Genomic DNA, 18,357 nt, shown 5'->3' on the forward strand with positions numbered 1-18,357 from the left:
AGAAGAATACATTGATGATCTACTATGTACCGGACAATGTGTTGGGCACTTCTCTGTTCGTTTGTTCGTTCATTCATTCATTCATTCATTCATTCATTCATTCATTGTTAATCCTTACGATCATCCTGTGATCAAGATGAAGAAATAAAGACCAGCGAGGTTAAGTAAGCTTCTCAGGGTTACATGGCTCAGGAGGATCAGTGCTGAGAGTCTAGCCCAAGTCAACAGCCTCCAGGGCCCATGCTCTTAACCCCTACGGAGTGCTGGGCCCTGTTTCAGAGTATCTGACCCAGCAGGCCTTGGGGCGGGGGTAGGTGTCCTGGGGATCTGCATACCCCACACCCCAGTGCTGCAACTGTTCCAGGAGCACCCATGGAGAACCACTTCCCTACGCGACTCTGCTCCTCGGGGAAACCCCATCATGAGCGTCACTGAGCTCCCTTCATCCCCACGTCAGTTGCCCATTTACTCCAACCCGAGCTTGAATGAATTACCTACTCCTTAAGCGACCTCCAGGGCTAAGTCTCTGAGCCAGTCTTAGGAGGTGACAAGGCCCTGCATGCCCACAGCAGTCACACATTCAGGGCTCTGTAGAAGGGAGAAGACAGACACCTGCTACCCAACCAGTTGCCATTGAATCGAGCCCTTACTTTTGTCAGAGTCTCAGCAAAGTAAGCTCATGGCCATCGAGTTGATTATGAGTCCAAGATGCTCTAGGACAGAGTAGAACCAACCCTCCCCCCCACCGCAGTCCCCCCAAATGGGTTTCCAGGGCTACAAACCTTCCTGGGAGCAGAAAGGTTCATCTTCCTCAGATTGCTGGTGGTTTCGAACTGCTGACCTTGCGGTTGGTAGTCCAACGTGTAACCCACAGTGCCTCATGGAAGTACATCACCGAACCCTTGCATCTGGGTGCGGCCTCTGCATGATTTGGCTTTGCCAACCCTGGGGCCCGGTAGTGTAGTGATTACAAGTTGGGGTGTGATCTGCGAGGGAGAAAGGGCTTTCTACTCCTGTAAACAGTTACAGTCTCAGAAACTCACAGGGACTGTGCTGCCCTGTCCTGCAGGGTCCCTATGGCTGTGAGTGGACGAGTGAGCGAGTCAAGGAGGCAGCTATTTGCACCACCCGGGGACCATGGAGCCCAATACACCTGTCAGTTTGCTTCAGACTTAAAGCAATCCTAGAAAATTGCTTGGGACTGGCTCCTGGTTCGACTCCCTGCTGAACATTTGCGTCTCCACCTCAGACGTACCAAATCAGATTGTATAATCCAGCAAGACCTACTGGCGAGATTCACCTGGAGATGGATGCCTAAGACTCCCCTGGGGATCTCGCTCTGCCGTCAAGTCTGATCTAGGCGATGTGGGGTGGAGATGCACCATAGCGTCTCTATGGCTGTAACTTGCTATGGAAACTGAAGGTCACATCTTTCTCCTTCCCAGCAGCTGGTGGTCTTGAACTGCTGTCATTTCACTCTGCAGTGGAATACTTAACCATGCCCCACCACACCTGTGGAGTCCAGCCCTGGCTCCGTACACTCAGAGATGCTGGTCTGGGAAAGGGAGGTCAGAGATGCTGTACAGGCCCTGGAGCCTCTCAGGCAACTGTGCTCTGTCCTGGTTGTGTCTGACCGTGGCCTTGGTTAACCCTCTGACCTTGATCACGCAGTACCTGCTCTCTGCTCCTCAGGTAGCCCCTCAGGCTCTGCTCCCTGGCGCCCCCTTGCCGTCATGGGATGCCTTCTTCGGGTGGAGAGGATGCGGTTCTCCTGAATGAGGGGGTCTGGGCACAGTCACTTCTCCAGTGGGACGCTGGCGCTTCTAGCTGTGTGCACCCAGCCCCTCCCTCTCCTAGCTGGCATCACCCACAGGGCCAGGGCTGAGGCAGCCCCTCCTTTCCCAGCCCTCCACTCCCACTGCCCTCCCCCCCCTCCCCCGCGCGCCATCCTCTCCTCTCCCAGCACTCTGAACCCTTGGCATCTCAGGGGTAGCCTCTGCTGGTCTAGCTTTTGGTCACCGCTGATCAAGGCAGGTACCCCCATCTGGTCTCCCTCTCTCTTTCTGCTCCCCGCCCTGCCCCTCTGCCCTAAGGCAACTTAGACCTTGCTCACCGCCTCTCTCAATTCCTCCAGGTTCTGGGCCTTCCTCCTGGACATCTGGGGGCTGTCACCAGGCGAGGAGTTCAAAAAGAACTCTCCTTCCTAGAGGAAACACGCAAAGGCCTCCGTAAAGAGGCCACAAGTGCAAAGCCAGGCCCGACAAGCAGAGAACTCCCCGTGGGATGATAATGAGGCAGCGTGGCCGGCAGGGCCCTCACTTGCTCATTCCCATCAGTTTCCAGAGCCGTGACAGCCCTTCCCACATGGCCCGATGGCACCTCCCAGCGGGGCATCCCTGCCCAGCTTCGGGACTAAATTGTCAGCTCCTCTGCGCCATGATTCGTCATGGCATATGTCCCCTGGGGCTCTGGCTCCTAACAAGATGTCTCTTCACATCCAGACACTGGGCCGCATTCTTTTCTCATATATGTGTGGGTCCTAGCTTCTCAGGATGGAAGGAAGGGTAGGAGCTGAAGTAGGCTCGCCTGCGGGAGCCCGGCGTTCACCAGTTCCGTGGTTCTCACTCAGAGTCACCTTCATAAGCAGCCGCATCACCATCCCCTGGGAACAGCTGATTGTGACCAGCTCCTGTGGTGTCAGGTTCTGACTCTTGGGGGCCTCACGGGCCCTCCCCATGATAGGCTTCGGGTCGGGCCATTGTGTGCATCGGGCATTGTGAGACCTCCCTTCTCATCCATCTTCCTTTGGAAGCTCCACTGAAATCTTTCCGGCACTGTGGTGACACGCAGGCCTCCATGGACAGGGGCGCAGTGGCTGGGCTTTCAGAGGGGAACCTTGGCAGGGAATCCGGTTCCTGGTGTCCTGCAGGAAGGTGGGAATTCGCTGTTGACCCATCACCTCCCCTCTCGCTCCCCCCAACAATTCAGAAATGCCAACCCTTGTCTAGACTGCCTGACTGTGGGAGGCAGAGCGTAGCAACCCAAGTCTTTAGCTGCTCTCCCATCTACTGCCATTCCGATACGCCGCAGGCTTCAGACGTGGGGCCCCACTCCCCGAGATGGTTCCCCCAATCCGTACTTTCCCTGTGCTCTTCCCAAACCCACATGTCACAAGAGGGACTGGGCCGTGCCCAACACAACACAGTTTTCTGCTCACAATTCTTTTGTTCAGAGAGACTTAGAATTTCCTTCCAATCCAAAGAGTAAACCTATTCCAAACTCACTGTCCTTGAGTTGATGCCAATTGAGAACTGCCATGTGGGTTTCCGAGAGTGTACCTCTTTACAGGAGTAGAAAGCCCCGTCTTTCTCCTGAGGAGCGGCTGCTGGTTTTGAGCAGCTGCTATGTGGTTGGCAGCTCCATGGCCCACATGCCACCCGCTACGGCATCTCAGAAAGAGGACAGGTGATGGGTTTGAATTTCCCGTATACCTCTCGGAAGGAAGACCCGGCCATCGAGAATCCTCCAGAACACAGATCAGTTCTGACACATCTGGGGGTGGCAGGAGTCAGTGGCGAAGGGTGTGTCTGGCTCTGTGAGAAGACAACGGTGAAGCTCCGGCTAGACTGCACCAGTCCATGTGACACCCCAAACCAGGGTGCCGCCTGCCTCCACACACAGGGCGCTTCCTCAGCTGCCCCTGTTGGGGTCACTGCCAGCTAGCTGGGTTTTCTGGGGGAACCTCTTCTCTCGGGAACTTGCTTGCCTCCCTGGGGGCAGAGCCTGGCACTCCGGGTTTCAGTCCTGACTCTAAGCCGGACCTGGTGCCCTGCCTTTTATTTGCTCCCACAAGAGCTCTTTGCCGCCTAGCATTTTCCAGCCCTGGCAATGCCTAGTGCTCTGGTGTGCGGCCCAGCTGGGCTCACCGATGTTCCGTCCTTCCTCAGGGCGATGCCACCTTGCCTTTGGGTTCGTCACCGCTGGGACCGGACCCCCCTCTCAGAAAGAGGCTCCTTCTTGCTTTCCCCTTATCCAGGCATGCACAGCCCTGCCACCCCCTCTCTCCCTCTCTGGGGGCAGGGGCTGCGGGCACCCAGCCAGTCCGCTCTGCCCATGCCTGCCGTGTAGTGCCCACGGGCTCCAGAGAAAGCGGGGGCTTCCGTGATTTCAGGGCAATTAGCTTTGGCTTAATTTGTCTAAGAAGACACTCCCACAGAGCAAGCCCCCCAGAATAGTCTCAATAGCACCCCAGGTCTGCGGAGAAGCAGCTGCCTTGTGAAGTAGGGCTGACGTGATGGACTGTTCCTACCCGGATCCGACCACACTGCCAGCCCCAGGCCTCGGCCTTAGGATGGGATCTTCCTGGTCAGGGCAGGGGGGGGGGGGGAGGCGCTCCAAGCTCTCCCCAGGCGTTGGGAGGATGGACTGGGCTCCTACGCTGGCGCTCCTCCTACCCCAGGGAACAGAGAGCTATGTGGTTCTGTTTGGTTGAATGTGGCCCCATGAGAACCTGTCTGAATCCAGGGAGTGGTTGTCTGGGCCTCTGACTGCCCCTGGCTGCTCGGAGACGTGCCCTGTGTGGGTTGTCTTCATGGCCATGTCGTGGCTTTGGTAGTGACTGGGGCTGGGCAGGTGAGGGGAGCGATGTCCCCAGTTTGTGCTCTGAAGGGCCGGCACGGCACCAGTGGGTTTCAGTGCTTTCCTTGGATGAATCCTCACCTCCACCCAGAGGGCAGGGCCCAGCATCATTCCCCCTTCACCAAGGAGCAGACCGCAGTGCAGAGAGGTGATATAACTTTCCCAGGACCAGAAGGCACAGCCGTATCAGAGGCATGGCACCCAGACCCGTGTGATACCAAAAACAAAGACCATGCCCCTACCCACATAGAACCCAACACCATGCCTGAGCCTGGGGGGGTGTCCTTCAGTGGCTCAGGGGGGCACTGCCTAGCTTCCACTGCCATCCTGCTGCGCTCAGTGGGGGACCCTGTGTCCTCCCAGGGGCTGCTCTCCTCCCTGGGGCAGAGCCTGCATTCTGGGCTTGGGTCTTAGCTCCAACACGGACCTGCCTGGTGACACAGGGAAGGCCTCTCCCCAGGCTGGGTCTCACTGGCTTAACCTCCCATGTGTAAGCCAGCATGGACTGGTGAGCTCCACTGCCCAGCTCAGTATGAGGCTCTGGGTCTGTCCGTGGGCCCTGAGGTAGGGTTCCTGCTGACCGTGGGGAACAGCACTGCTGAGGGGGCAGGAAGTGCTGTCAGCAACACCGCCCCTGCTAGCCCAGCCGTGATCCAGCCAGGAGTTGCAGGACTGGCAATCGCCACGCAGCCCAAGACTGAAGGGCTGAAGGCAGGCCTGGGTGTGGGATCCCCAGCCAGCTCGGGCTCCTGGGGGAGCCCTGAATGTGTTTGCTGAGGAAAGTTACAGGCAGAAAGGGGCCATGAAGACAGAGCTCTAGAACCTTCTCAGATTGATTTCCAGTTGGTTTCTTGGCAACAGCAGAATGTGATCGCTGGTAGTGGACTGTGTGCAAGTGTGTGTATAGCACGTGCTATCAGGTGTGCATGTTAGAGCACACATGTGCATGTATGTAGGTGTGTGTAGAGTTTATGAGAGGACTTCAAAAATTTCATGGAAATGTCTCTCTATCTTTAAATTCCACCTTTTCTACAAATGTTTTGTGTGATGCAGAGATGAGTGTCTGTGTGTGTCTGTGTGTGGAGCATGTGTGCGAGCGAGTACAGGTGTATAGTGTGCAGTGTGTGGGTGTGTGGGATACCTTCATCCTAATGGGTATCCTATTCCCATAGACCGTGGCACCTTCCCTTCCCTCCCCCATAACTACCTGAAGACTCAACATGAACAGATGGGCATCACCAAGCTGCCTGTGTCCTCGGACCCTCCTGAGGGTCAGACCCTCTGGGGGTGTCAGGCTTGCATGGCCAGCATGGGGATGGGTCCCTGGCAATGGAGGGTCAGGTTACAAATGGATGGTGAGAGCCCTGGCTGAGTGAGGTGGGGTGGTGGACGGGCCAGAAATAGCACCTTCTGCGTGATGGATTGTCTGTTCCTTAGGCTCCTTGTCTCTGCTGAGGTCGCCGCAGAGCCTTCTTTGTCCTTGTCCGTAGTTGCTGAGTATGACGAACGCACTTCCTTCCAGAAGAGAAGAGAAGAGGCTCAGGTGACCTTGGAAAGCTGAGACCAGCTCTAGGTGTCTTTAGATAGCCGCATTGGGTGCGGGTTCAGCTGAACTTGATACGCGCTTCTTGAGCATGCACTGTGTTCCAGGTGCTAGAAAGGATCGTTATCCAACAGGAAGAGCTGATTTCTGCCTTCAAGGGCAGCAGCAGCCTAAGATGTGTGTGTGTGGGGGAGGGGGGGAGGGTGTGGGGGGGCGGATACCCTCCCAGCACAGCTGTCACTTAAAGCAGGTGGCCTGTGCTGGGTGGGAGCTGTCCCAGGACCCAGGAAGCACACAGGAGGAGAGAAGGGTGGGAGAGGAGATTTTGGAGTGGGCGGCATAGGCAGACCCCTGAAACTGTGCCTACAGGCAAAGAAGTCAGGGCAGGACAGGCGGAGAAAAGCGTCATGAGTGATGGTGTGGGGTGGAGATGCTCCGGGAGGCTCGAAGGACGCAGCCAGCTGGTGATGCCCATGCGTTCACGTTGGGCTTTAGGGTAGATATGGGGGAGCGAAGGGAAGGTGTCGGATTCCATCAGAACAGGAGATTGGTTGAGGCCATCTTATGGAAGGACTTTGAGGTGGTGTTTGGGCTTAACAGTTGGGTCCAGTTCTCTGGGCCCCAGCCTAGTCTCCATTGCACCTGGCCACAGTCATAACACTTAGCCAAGCCCTGGCTTCTCCTTCTTGTCTTGAGCTTGCCCAGCCAGAGAGGACACTGATATCCATTTAGTGATGTTACAGTGTACTTGGCTACCATTGGAGTGATCCTCTTTCCATAAAATACCTCGTGTGACTTCAGATTCTGAAATGGCCTAACACCTGCAAGAAGGAAGGAGCCATGATTTAGCTTTGGAAAATGGGTAGACTCTTCTATATGTTGACTGAGGACCTCAGTCAGTGTTGAGCTTTCATAGGTGGTCCACAGCCTCACTACCCGACAAGGTAGACTCCGGGCACCCAGAAGCAGGATGCACTGGGAATGTGGTCATTCCGTGGGCGGAGATGCACCGTGAGTGTAAAACACACATAGATTTCAGAGGCACGGGAAGGAAAACACGTGACATAGCTCATGAATAATTATTTTTATGTTGATTAGACGTTGAATTGACGTTTTGGTTATGCTGGGCTAAGTACAATGTACTTAGCTCCACCGTGTTCTGCTTCTTTAGCAAATGTCTGCTGGAAAATGATAAATGGTTTCCATGACTTCCAGCATAGTTTTGTCGGATGGTGCTGGTGTAGAACACGAGTTGGCAAGTTTTTCAGTGAAGAACCACATAGTAAATCTTTTAGGAATGCCGTGCCATTGGATCTCCATGGAGACTCCTGACATGACAGCGGTCCTGGTGGCGTTGTGGTACCGTGTTGCGATCTGCAAGGTCTACAGTTCACACCCCCCAGTAATTCCTTGGGAGAAAGATGGAGTTTTCTCCTTCTGTAAACAGTTCAGCCTCATACATGTACAGGCGATGTCTTAGAGGGTTTCTATGGGGCAGCATCCACCTAACGGCAGTGAGTTTGAGTTTGTAGTATTTCCTGGGATCGCTGTGACAAATCACCATAAACCATGGCTTCAAAGGACACAAACACGCTGTCTTGCAGTTTGGTGCTCAGCAGTCCAGTGTGGGGCCCCTTGGCTGAAACCAAGGTGTTGGCAGAGCGGTGTTCATTCTGGAAGCTTTAGGGGAGGATCTCTTGCCTCCCTTTCTCCAGCTTCTAGGTTGCCCACCACCACTCAGCTATCAGTTTGCTGTGTGTGATATGTGTGGTCCTGTGAGGTTGGGAACTACGTCATTGGTGTGTCGCTAGTATTTCCAATACCTGCTTTGTTTTGCTTGGATCCCAATCAAATGACATGTTGCATTGGGTAAATCTGCTGCACAAGATCTCTTGAAAGTATTGGAAAGCAGGGAGGTTACTTTGAGGTCTAAGGTGCACCTCATCCAAGGCCTCCTATGCATGTGAAAGTTGAACATTGAATAAGAAAGGCTGAAGGAGAAGTCATGCATTTGCATGAGGTGCCGGGGGAGAATATTGAGAGTCCCATAGGCTGCCAAAGGAACCAGGTCTGTCTTTGAAGAAGTACAGCCAGAGAGCTTCTTAGAGGCAAGAATAGTAAGATTTCATCTTATGTACTTTGGACTTTATGTCAGAAGGTGTTGGAGAGGCAACAGAAAAAGGCAGGCTCCGGACAAGATGGATTGACACAATGGCTGTGACAGTGAGCTCACACACAAGAAGAGTTGTGGGGAGGGCCCAGGCTCGGCAGTGTCTTGCCCTGCTGTGTTCAGAAGGTCGCTGTGAAGCAGAGCTAACTTAATGGCACCTGACAACCTCAACAAGGGGCTGCCTGAGGAGCCTTTGTGAACAATACCAGGGCTTCAAATGGGTTCATTCAGCTTCAATTCCCTGCAGAGAACCGGATTCTCATTGTAGACGCACTGAATTGGAACCCCCCAGAAATCACCTGGGGATCTTGTTAAAACAAATTTTGATTCCGTATAGCTCGGGTGGAAATTCACGTTCCTCGGAGCTAGAATTGGGGTGAACCCGTTTGAAGGCCTGCCAGAAGTTAGTCCGGTGATTGACGGCTACTTGAAAGCTTGGGCATCTGAATCTACCAGCAGAGAAAGGACATAGCCATGTTTCGGGGCAGATTACCTCTTCAGAAACCCACGGGCTGTTCTACGCTGCCTCGTCAGGTTGCTGTGCCTCGGAGTCCATGACAACCAGTAACAGAGGCTTCCCACATTCCTCGGCTTGTGGCCCCTTCCCTCCACCTTCAAAGATATCGACGTTGTACCCTTTGGGCCTTTCTCCCCTAGTCTTATTTCTCTCCAACTCTGTCTTCTGCCTCTCTCTTTTAAGGACTCTTGGCAGTACTTTGGGGGATACCTAGCTAATCAAGGTCAATCTCAAGGTCTCAGGGGCTCTGTTCTGAATCACATCGGCCAAGGCCCCGAGGCTCTGTTTGTAGACAGAGTCACACATTCTGGGGATTAGCGTGTGAACATCTTTGCAGGCAGGACCAGTATCCTCTGTGTTCTGTGGCTAGAACACAGAGGCACCAAATGCACTGCCATCGAGCCTGATACCCTCTAGAAGTGCCACACAGGGAAGGCGGGGTCTGCCCCTGTGGGTTTCTGAGACAGTCAAGCTTCGTGGAAGTAGAGACCTCATCTTTCTTCCAAGGAGGGGCTGATGGCTTCACACTGCAGGCCTTGCGGTTTGCAGCCAGATTCGTAACCCACTACGCCATAGCACATGGACCAACGGACATGGTTAGAGTCCAACACATTACTTACAAAAGCAGATCACAGCATGCAGAGCGTGGTCTGGACTCTGCATTTATGTGGACCCTTTCTTCTAGATTCTCCATAGAGAAGACTCTGTGGCCCAGTATGTTTAAGGCATTCCGTGAATCAGGGCCCTTCTTGTAAGAAGGGTGCTGAGAAGTCCCACAACATATAAACTTGTTTCCCTTTCCCTGGAATCCCATGGTGATGAATTATGTCACTGCTAACTCAAAGTCTTGCAGTTCAAGTCCACTCAGAGATGCCTTGGTTAACAAAACAAACCAAACGGTCATTTGGTTTTGGTACATTTCCCCCAAACATTCTGACTCTCTTTTTCCCCCCATCTTATCTTGTATTACCTTTAATGTACTCTCAGCCTTCTATTGCCAAGAATGCACTGTGAGAAATGCTGCCCTCCCCCCACCCCCACCCCCAGTGCAGGACCCCGAGGAAGAGCTGCCTCCAGTCTTCTGAGCTTAAGGTCAAGACACCAGACACGTCACTTGAGATTTGATTAGAGAAAGCATTTTGGCTTCATTAAAGTTCATTAAATGAGCCATCCAGGGTAATTTAGCTGAATAAAAATTGCTCAAATGGCTTTAACCCCCAACCCCCTTTACAGCAATTTAATTGAGGGAAAAGGGAATCTATCAATGATAGAGGACAATAACTCTTGGCCTTTGGGAGGAGCACTGGGCAGCAGCACCTGCTCCTTGGTCCCAGGCACGGGGCTTCCTGGGCTGGTATCCAGCATCTCCTCGGTGGTCAGCACGAGCCTTGGGGACAAGGTGGCCTGCTCCTTCCTTCCTTCCTTCCTTCCTTCCTTCCTTCCTTCCTTCCTTCCTTCCTTCCTTCCTTCCTTCCTTCCTTCTCACCTGGTTCATGCCCAGGAGGCTGAGAGAAGCCACCAGCCTGGCGCTAGTGTGATCCTGCATGCATCTCTGGTCAGGGCAGGCTGGGCCCGGGAGCAGGAGCTCCCCGGCTCTTGGAGAAGCAGCCAGAGGGCCATCATCTCCGTTCTCCTGCAATTTGCTCCTTCTCTGGGTGGGGTTGAGGTCCCTGGGTGGCATAAATGGTTTGTGCTTGACCCCAGCCTAAAGGCAGGAGGTTCAATCCCTCCTCATCCCCATCCCAGAAGCCCCACAGAAGAAAGGCCTGGTGATCGGCTTCTGGAAGGATTACAGTCAGGAAAACCTTCTGGGGCACATGGGTCACGGTGGGATCGGAAAGGGTTTGGGCTTTGTGTTGTGTGGTTCTGTTTCCTTCTGGCTCACGCTGTACCAGGGGGTCTTTCTTGACCTTTCTTCTGGATTCCTCAGCCCTTTCCTAAGACCCCGGGCTCTGCTGTGGGTATTGAGGAGGCTGGCTCTCTCCAAGAGGCCCTGGAGGAGGTGACGTGAGAGAAGACGGGCAGAGAGGATGCTAGGAGGCGGTGGATCTGAGGGCCGAGGGAGCCCTGCCCCTTTCATCGCAAGGAAGCTGCCCACGTGGCTGAAAGCCTTCCAGAATGTCCATGATGCCAGGGGTCACAGTCGCAGCTCTGGGAGCCACGTGCCAGGCTGGGAGGGAGCTGGGCCTTCCTTTTCTCTGGGTGGACATGCTCGGTGCTGCTCTGGAGCTCCGGGGGGTCCCTCTTGCCTGCAGCGGGCAGCATGCTCCAGGAAAAGCTAGTGAGGTGGGCTTTGTATCGCTAGGGTATGAGCTGAACATGCTCCTTGTTCTCTGCAGGAGAGGCCTGAGGTGGATGGGGTGGCATAAGAGTCAGCCAAGTGGCTGCCCTGGGCTGGATCTTAGGGGCGGGCTGCTGGCTGGGAGGCTGGTTGATTTGAGGAGAACAACCAGGAATAGACAGGGCAAGGGCGTGACTGGGAGCAGTGGCCGCGAGGTTCTCCAGGCTCAGGGCCGGACAGTCAGCTTGGCTGTCAGGCTCTCAGAGCAAGGGCAGGGCTGAGACAGGAGGCAGAGGCAGAGAGAGGGGCTGCAGAATTTCAGGGAGGGTGACATGGAGGTGGGGAGCTGGGCAGAGTTCACAGAGGGTCTATGGTGTGGATATAGCTGGTAGGGATGGCTGGCTGAGTGGAGGAAGTGCCGTCTCCTTTACTGGCCTAGGGAGGACAAGGTACCGACCACCAGTGAGCCCATCATACACCAACCCCGACAAAGACCCGCCCACTGGGCCTGCCTCCGCCAATAGCAGTGGAGGACTTGCTTCCTGCCTGGGGCCTGTTCTCAACCCAAGAAACCACTGGCCCGACTGTCCTGCAGATAACTTTGTAGATGAGACTTAAAGCCAACAAACAAACCTAGGGTGCCAAGCAGCTTCTACCCCATTCTACCCCCTTACGTGCTGCATTGGCACTGCATTTGACTGCGTTTCCAGTGCCCAAGCCTCCTCGGAAGTAAACCAGTACGCCTTTCTTCCAAGGTGCCTCTGGGTGAATTTGAACTCCATCTGATATCTCTACCCCTCCCCCAGAGCCCAGTGTTCCCAAAGATCCTTGTGGTTGCCCCATCTTCATTCTTTACCTTTGAACCCCACCCCCCACCCCCTCACCCAGGCTTGGCTGGAGAGGGCCAATTCTGCAGCTCAGAACAGATGGCCTTGCTTGGATGAGCCAGGGGGTGGGTGCAGGGGGGTGCGGTGGGCAGTACCACAGAGCTTGATTTGGGGTAAGTGTTGGGTGCATCGTTTTGTAAACTCTCACTCGCCACATTAATTCCCATGGTCAGGTGGTCTGAAAACTGGCCATTGACCTGAGACAAAGCCTGTGACAGGTGAGGCTGCATCTGTTGGGGAGGGAGCACCCAGGGGAGCTGGCCGTGGGGCTCTGAGGCTGGGTGGTTCTTAATTAAACTGTTTGAGGTAAGCAGGGCAGGCAGGGCAAGGTAGGTGAGGCGCCAGCTACCGGGAAAGTAGGGGCAGTGGGCTCGCAATAGGCAATGAGTCCTATCACAGTCTGTATCTGGTCTTCCCCACCTGCCCTGCCCGTAAGCAGTTATACATGCCCGCCTGGGCAGGATGGGCTCTGCTTGCCTTGTGTGTCAATGTTGGCCTCGCTCCTGGTGTGTGTATGTTTCTGGGGGTGGATGCTTCCATGCCGTGTCTCCGACAGGCCTGCTACAAAGAGCAGCACACACCGTGCTCACTGCACCCCACCTGGACTGACTGCATGCGTGGGGTACCTGCGAGTGTACATGGTGTGGCTTATGTAGCACCTTGCTTGTGTTTGACTTTGGACAGCAACCTCTCTGAGCCCGGATTTCTTCATCTGCAGAGTTGGGGTGATAGTAAGACCTGCCTACTATGGTTGCTCGGAGTATTGAACGGGGGGATGAGTGCAAGCATCCTTTGTACAGAGCGTGCCACCTGGGTGCTGCATCAGTTTCCAGGGAGTCTGCTCCAATCATGGTGTCCCCATGTTCAACAGGACGAAACGTGGCCCGGCCTGCCCCATCGTCACTGTCCCTGGGAGGCTGAAGTCCATTGTGGTGGCCCCTATGTGTCCTGAATACTATTCAGCCTAATGGGCTTCTCTCCTGGCACTCTACCAGGCAGATATTCTGCTGTGACCTGTTGGCTCGTCGCTAGCTGATTTTTGTTTTTTTTTTTTTTTTCCTTTTGGAAACAGATGACCAGCCTTTCTTTGTCCCTTGTCAGTTATAGTCTGGAACCTCGCGGAAACCGCTGGTAACTGAAATACAGTTTCTAGCATCATTAGCAACGTGCCAAGCACAGCAGAAAGACAGTATGCTGGTGGGGGACTTGGAAAGCACTTGCCAAGTGGCAGACAATGGCTGTGATGGAGGTGCGGGGAGACGGAGCTCTCTGAGGAGGGGCATGGCTGAGACTTCGCTTACCTAAGGCAGCTGGAGAAGCTGGTTTGAGTTTCAGCAGGTGCAAGGAGAGCAGGGCCGTGCTGAGTTCCTGGTTGTCTTAAGAATGGTGCACAAGTAGGGAGGCGGCCACTCTATGAGGCAGACCTGGCGAAGCCCAGCGGGGGCTCTCTCCCCCAGGCAGGGCTCCCTGGCTGCAAAGGGTAGAGGAGAGCATGCTGGAGAACAGGACCTCAACCTCAGGTCCTCCTGACCCAGGAGTCCCCCTCCGTCCTCCAATTTGTAATAAGGAGATAATACTATTTTTTATTCTTTATTTGTCTGGCATGCCTGTTATTTTCTTTCTTCCATAATCCAATTTTCTCTTGACATTTCTACCTCATGTAGTAAAACATGACCTTTGAGAAAGGACGTGGCTGGCAGGCAGCTCTGTGCCTCAAGCTCCCCATGTCACCCTTGCTCCCTGCCTGCTGTGACCTTAGGCTGTGGGCAAGGCAAGGGTCCCTGCTGCTCCAGGCTTGCCTGTTTGCCTCCAGCTGGCTTTTGCATCTTCCTGGAGGTGTGGTTTCCTGGCATTCTCCTGAACAGCTCAGAAGCAAGTAAGCTATTCAGGGGAGCGCAGGAGTGGGCTGGGGAGCATGAGGGTGGCGCCCAAAGTCTTCCCCAAGTTCTGCAGGGATCCCCCAGGGACTTTGCAAGGGTGTAGCTGGCCCCAGCTCTGGTTGTCCTGCTCTGGTTGTGCCAGCGGCCAACCAGGAAAAGCCAAGCTAAACAAAACACTTCTACCTGGCTGTGTGAAAGCACTCGGGTTCATTAAAACACCACCAAGGCCCCCTGCCAATGGAGATCGGTAGAGCCAACCCTGAGCCTGCTGCGTTTGATTCCATGCTCCAAGGGCCAGGCGCAATACCCAGTATCAGGTCTGCAACTGAAGTAGGGCTGAGGGCTGTCGGATTCCTGGCGCTGCCTTCGAGACCCAAGACAGAACCCTGCAGGTAGCGCTGCAGCAGATGGTCCTCTTGCAGCTCCTGGAGCGAGGGCCCTGGTGGGCTTGATGCTGACCATTCGCTTATGGCTGAAACCCATCCGTGTTGACTGAGAGGGACAGGCCGGGCATCGCCGTGGGTTAAGCATTGGGCTGCTAACCATGAGGTCACTGGTTCAAACCCCCCAACTGCTGAGAAAGGCACAGCTGCCTGCTCCTGTATACATTCCCAGTCTTGGAAAACCTAAGGAGCAGTTTCCTCTGCCCTAACAGGTGTCCGTGATTTGAAATCAACTCAATGGGCTTTTCTATCCCCGCCAACTCTCTCGTTTCTCACTTGTGCCTTGGGTTCAAGTTCTGGATTGACATTGTGGTGTAGCCCCTGGTTCTCCAGGGTGGGGCCTATATTTGGCTCCCAACACACCTGCATCGTAGAAGGTCCTCTAAATATAGGTGCCCGTGCGAGCCTGTGGTTCTTGCCAACACGTCTCACGGCCACGGATCCGCCGCGCCTGAGTGTGCATGGCCTGATGTTTCCCTAAATCGGGTCCCATCCGCTCCTGGACGTCGTTCCCGGGAGCCACTTCCACTCTCGCAGCATCTAACTGTGGCCTTCAAGGGCTGGGGCCGCTTCCATAGCTGTGTGCTGAGCCTGGAAAAGTAGTAACCGGGGCCCCTTGCTTCTTTTATTCGGAAGACTAACTGGCTGCTTGGTTCCCCTGTAGGCCCTAATGAGGACAATTAAACCACCATTCAGAAGACAGAAGTGTGAACAAAAGGCTGATGTCTTGTTCACCCTTGGGCGCATTTGCGGGGGGGGGGGGGGGATGTGAGGGGGGAGGGACAGACTGGAAGGGACTAGGTGACCTGCCCAGCTGTTTCCACCTCTGTGGATGTTAAGACGGGCTCCTTGGCTCATGCGCCCTGAGAACTCTCTGTCCTTCTCTACAAGGGTGGCTTCAAGAAAGCTCTTTGGACCTCTCTGGTGGGGACAGGTTACGGGGAGAGACCCAAGAGAAGTTCACTGTGTCTTTGATCTCTAACACTGAACCCCGTCCGAGGCCCTGGATCGTCTCCCAGGCTGATCTGTGGCCTCTCCCCGCTATCGGCAGATGTATCTTTAGTGGAATAAAGGAACACAACACAGCCAGACTCCGGTGAAATTAGTCAGCTCACGACGGAGCGTGTTATGCGTGTCGGGCTTGGTCTTTAATTCCCCGGCCCTTGTTTGCTTGTTTTTCAGAAATCTGTCCAGTAACCGGCTCACCACCCTGTCCTGGCAGCTGTTCCAGACGCTGACTCTTCGGGAACTGTAAGTTCATCTTGGAAGACCACCCACGACTTCACAGTGTGGTGGGTGGGTTGGCAGGAGGACCAGGAGACCAGGAGTGCCCCTGCAGGGGGCACTGGGCTGGCTGGTGGAATGTATCCATCCAACACTTGGTGGTTGATCCTCTTTCTGGATGCAATACCTTTCATGAGACAGGCACCTCCGTTTTTAGTATCTGTAGGTAATTTATAAAGAATTGTGCCCTGGTTCCCGGGTGACTTTAAGGAGCAAACATTTACTTTCTCTCCATTCTGGAGACCCAGAGCCCCAGTCCAGCTCCACCATCCTTCTGCTTCCTCCGTCGGCAGCCTCAGCTCCTTGGCTTATAGACAATCTGAAAATGACATCGCCTTCCCGGTGCGCACTTGCCTCGGTGTGTCTCCTGCTTTTCAAATAATTGAGACTGGGATTTGGTTTAGATCACACTCTAGGCTGGTAATGGGCTCACTGACATAACAGAACCCCATTTTCAAATGGGATCACATCTACCCAGTTATCGGGATTAGGATTTCACCTTACATTTTTGGGGTAAGGAGAGAAGGGGAGGGACACAGTTGAATCGATAAATGCAGAATTTATATTGATAATAATAAACAATGATCAACGATAGTGTAGTGGGTTGTAACTTGGGCTACTCACTGCAAGGTCCGCAGTTTGAAACCACCAGCCGCTCCTTAGGAGGAAGAAGGATCATTCTATGCCCCTAAAGATTTACAACCTTGGAAACCCACAGGGGTGGTTCCATCCTGCCCCAAAGGGTCACTAAGAGCCAGAACCAACTCCTTGGTAGTGAGTTGGGTGTTTGGTTTATCGATTTTTAATAATATTCATGATAGGTATCTATAGGTGATCAGGTACAATTTCACTTACACCTCAGTTTTCTCATCCTGTAAGGCATAGGAGACAGGTTCTGTAGCCTCCTCGTCTGATGGATCAGGATGCTGAGCTCTAGATAAGTGTGAGCAACTCAGCCAAGAGGGCATTGCTAGTGACTTGGGTCTTTGACCCGACTTGTGACTTGAGCTTGCTTGTCTTGAGCAGGGGTTTCTCAGGGGTGGGGGGTGGGGGGGAAGGGCCACGTATTTGTCCCCCTAGTGTGCGGCCTGCTCAGCCGGGTTGCTTTCCAAGATGCATCACTGCGCCTCTCCCCCAGCCTGTGCTTCTGCACAAACGGACATTGGCTGGATGAGTGAAAACTTTCCGATCGCTGCTGGGGAAAAAGAACTGTTGGCGGGGTAGCCACTGGGGTCATCTTTGGGCATGAAGGATGCGTCGTGTTGCATGTTGAGGGGCCAAATTGGGGGACACCTTGAAAAGGCATGGAGGCATGGAGGCATGGAGGGAGCTGGCTTCCCAGGCACTCCCTTTGAGGTGGCGATTAAGTCCCAGGTCATAGGATGTGTACAGTTCCACCCTCTTTCCCAAGACTTCCCAGCCCTGGACTGTCCTGCGTGCTGTTCACCTTGTCCCTCTATCACCTGGGAAGACCAGAGTTCAAGGATGAGTCAGTTATAACCTGACCTTTTTGGACCTGGCTGGTCAGCAAGGGGGCTGTGTGCAGCCAGCCTCCCAGGATGCTTTGCTTGCTCTACCATTCTCACGGCCCTTGTCTGTCTAGGTTCCCGGGAACCCAAGTGCCCTTGAGGAGACCATCACAGGATTCTGAGCCCAAGGGTCTTCTCTGTAACAGTGTTGGAGGCTTGGGGGCGGGGTGCTGCATTATTCAGCTTGCTTTCCCCTGTCCATAAGGCCCCAACTCTCTGGAGTCCCCAGAGTAAGCGGAGTGAGACAATTTTTCTAGTCACGTAGGCCTGAAATCCTGGGTATGCCTATGGCCGTCAGGCCGATGCTGATGCGGGATCCTAGGGGACAGTAGAACTGCCTCAGAATCCTGAGGCTGAAAGGCTTCCTGCGGACGCTGCTTCATCTTTCTCCCCGCGAGAGGCTGGTGGGTTCCCCACTGGGCCCCAGGATTCCTTTTGTACCAGCACACGTTCTCAAAAGAGTGATCTGTCTATAAAACACTGACTGATAGACTGTGTTAAAGACCAGCGACCCCTACATTTGAAGCGATTCCACTCAGGGCCGCCTGCTCATGGCCATCGTAGATCAGACATGGTGGGGTGCATTGGTTTCAGACTCTCGACCACTGTGCCAAGCTATTGGCCAACCGTGTTTACCCTGCGCCGTGAATGAATGTGGTGACGGCAGCTCCAGATCACCGATTTCTGAGATCTTACCAATCTCGCATAGTCTATCCAGCTTTGTGTGTTGCCTCAGTTGCTCCTGACAATGATCCCATAAGACAGGGAGTTTATGGTCCCTCTGCCTCTGAGGTCACTGAACTACTCCGCTCGGCCTATGCGTCTTGTCGCTCAGATTAAGGCCGCTCATTAAATAGGAAGTGGAGGGTGGATTCAAACCCTTCACCATGAGGCTGATCTTCCACATCTGCTTCCAGCACAGGTGTCTATTTTACAGCAATTTTCAAAAACTACGTGTTGTACTTTCTCTCTCTTTTAAGTTTTAGTTTGTTTTTTTAAAGTGTGGCCAACACGTAGGTATAACAAGACGGTTGCTGTGTGGGCATTTTTGATGTGTCCAATTCAGGTCCATCTGTCCCATCCATCATGCTGGGGGGCCAGCACTGCCCACCAAGGTGCCCTAGAGCTGTTCATGGGCCCTTCCATGAAGAAGTCACCCGAGAATTGCCCCCAGTTCTCCTGGGG

General features: G+C 54.1%; 1 protein-coding gene across 7 annotated transcripts in view; it reads left to right on the top strand.

Annotated features, from left to right (window-relative positions):
- NTRK3 (neurotrophic receptor tyrosine kinase 3) overlaps positions 1–18,357 on the top strand; it is a 470,484-nt gene that overhangs the window by 110,143 nt on the left and 341,984 nt on the right. For all 7 annotated transcript variants that reach the window (XM_075557452.1, XM_075557453.1, XM_075557454.1 and 4 more), the window contains exon 4: positions 15,542–15,610. In XM_075557452.1, coding sequence (XP_075413567.1) covers positions 15,542–15,610 — 69 coding nt within the window. The remainder of the gene's footprint in view (positions 1–15,541; positions 15,611–18,357) is intronic.

Source organism: Tenrec ecaudatus, chromosome 9 (assembly GCF_050624435.1).
Source record: "Tenrec ecaudatus isolate mTenEca1 chromosome 9, mTenEca1.hap1, whole genome shotgun sequence".
Taxonomy (NCBI): Eukaryota; Metazoa; Chordata; class Mammalia; order Afrosoricida; family Tenrecidae; genus Tenrec; species Tenrec ecaudatus.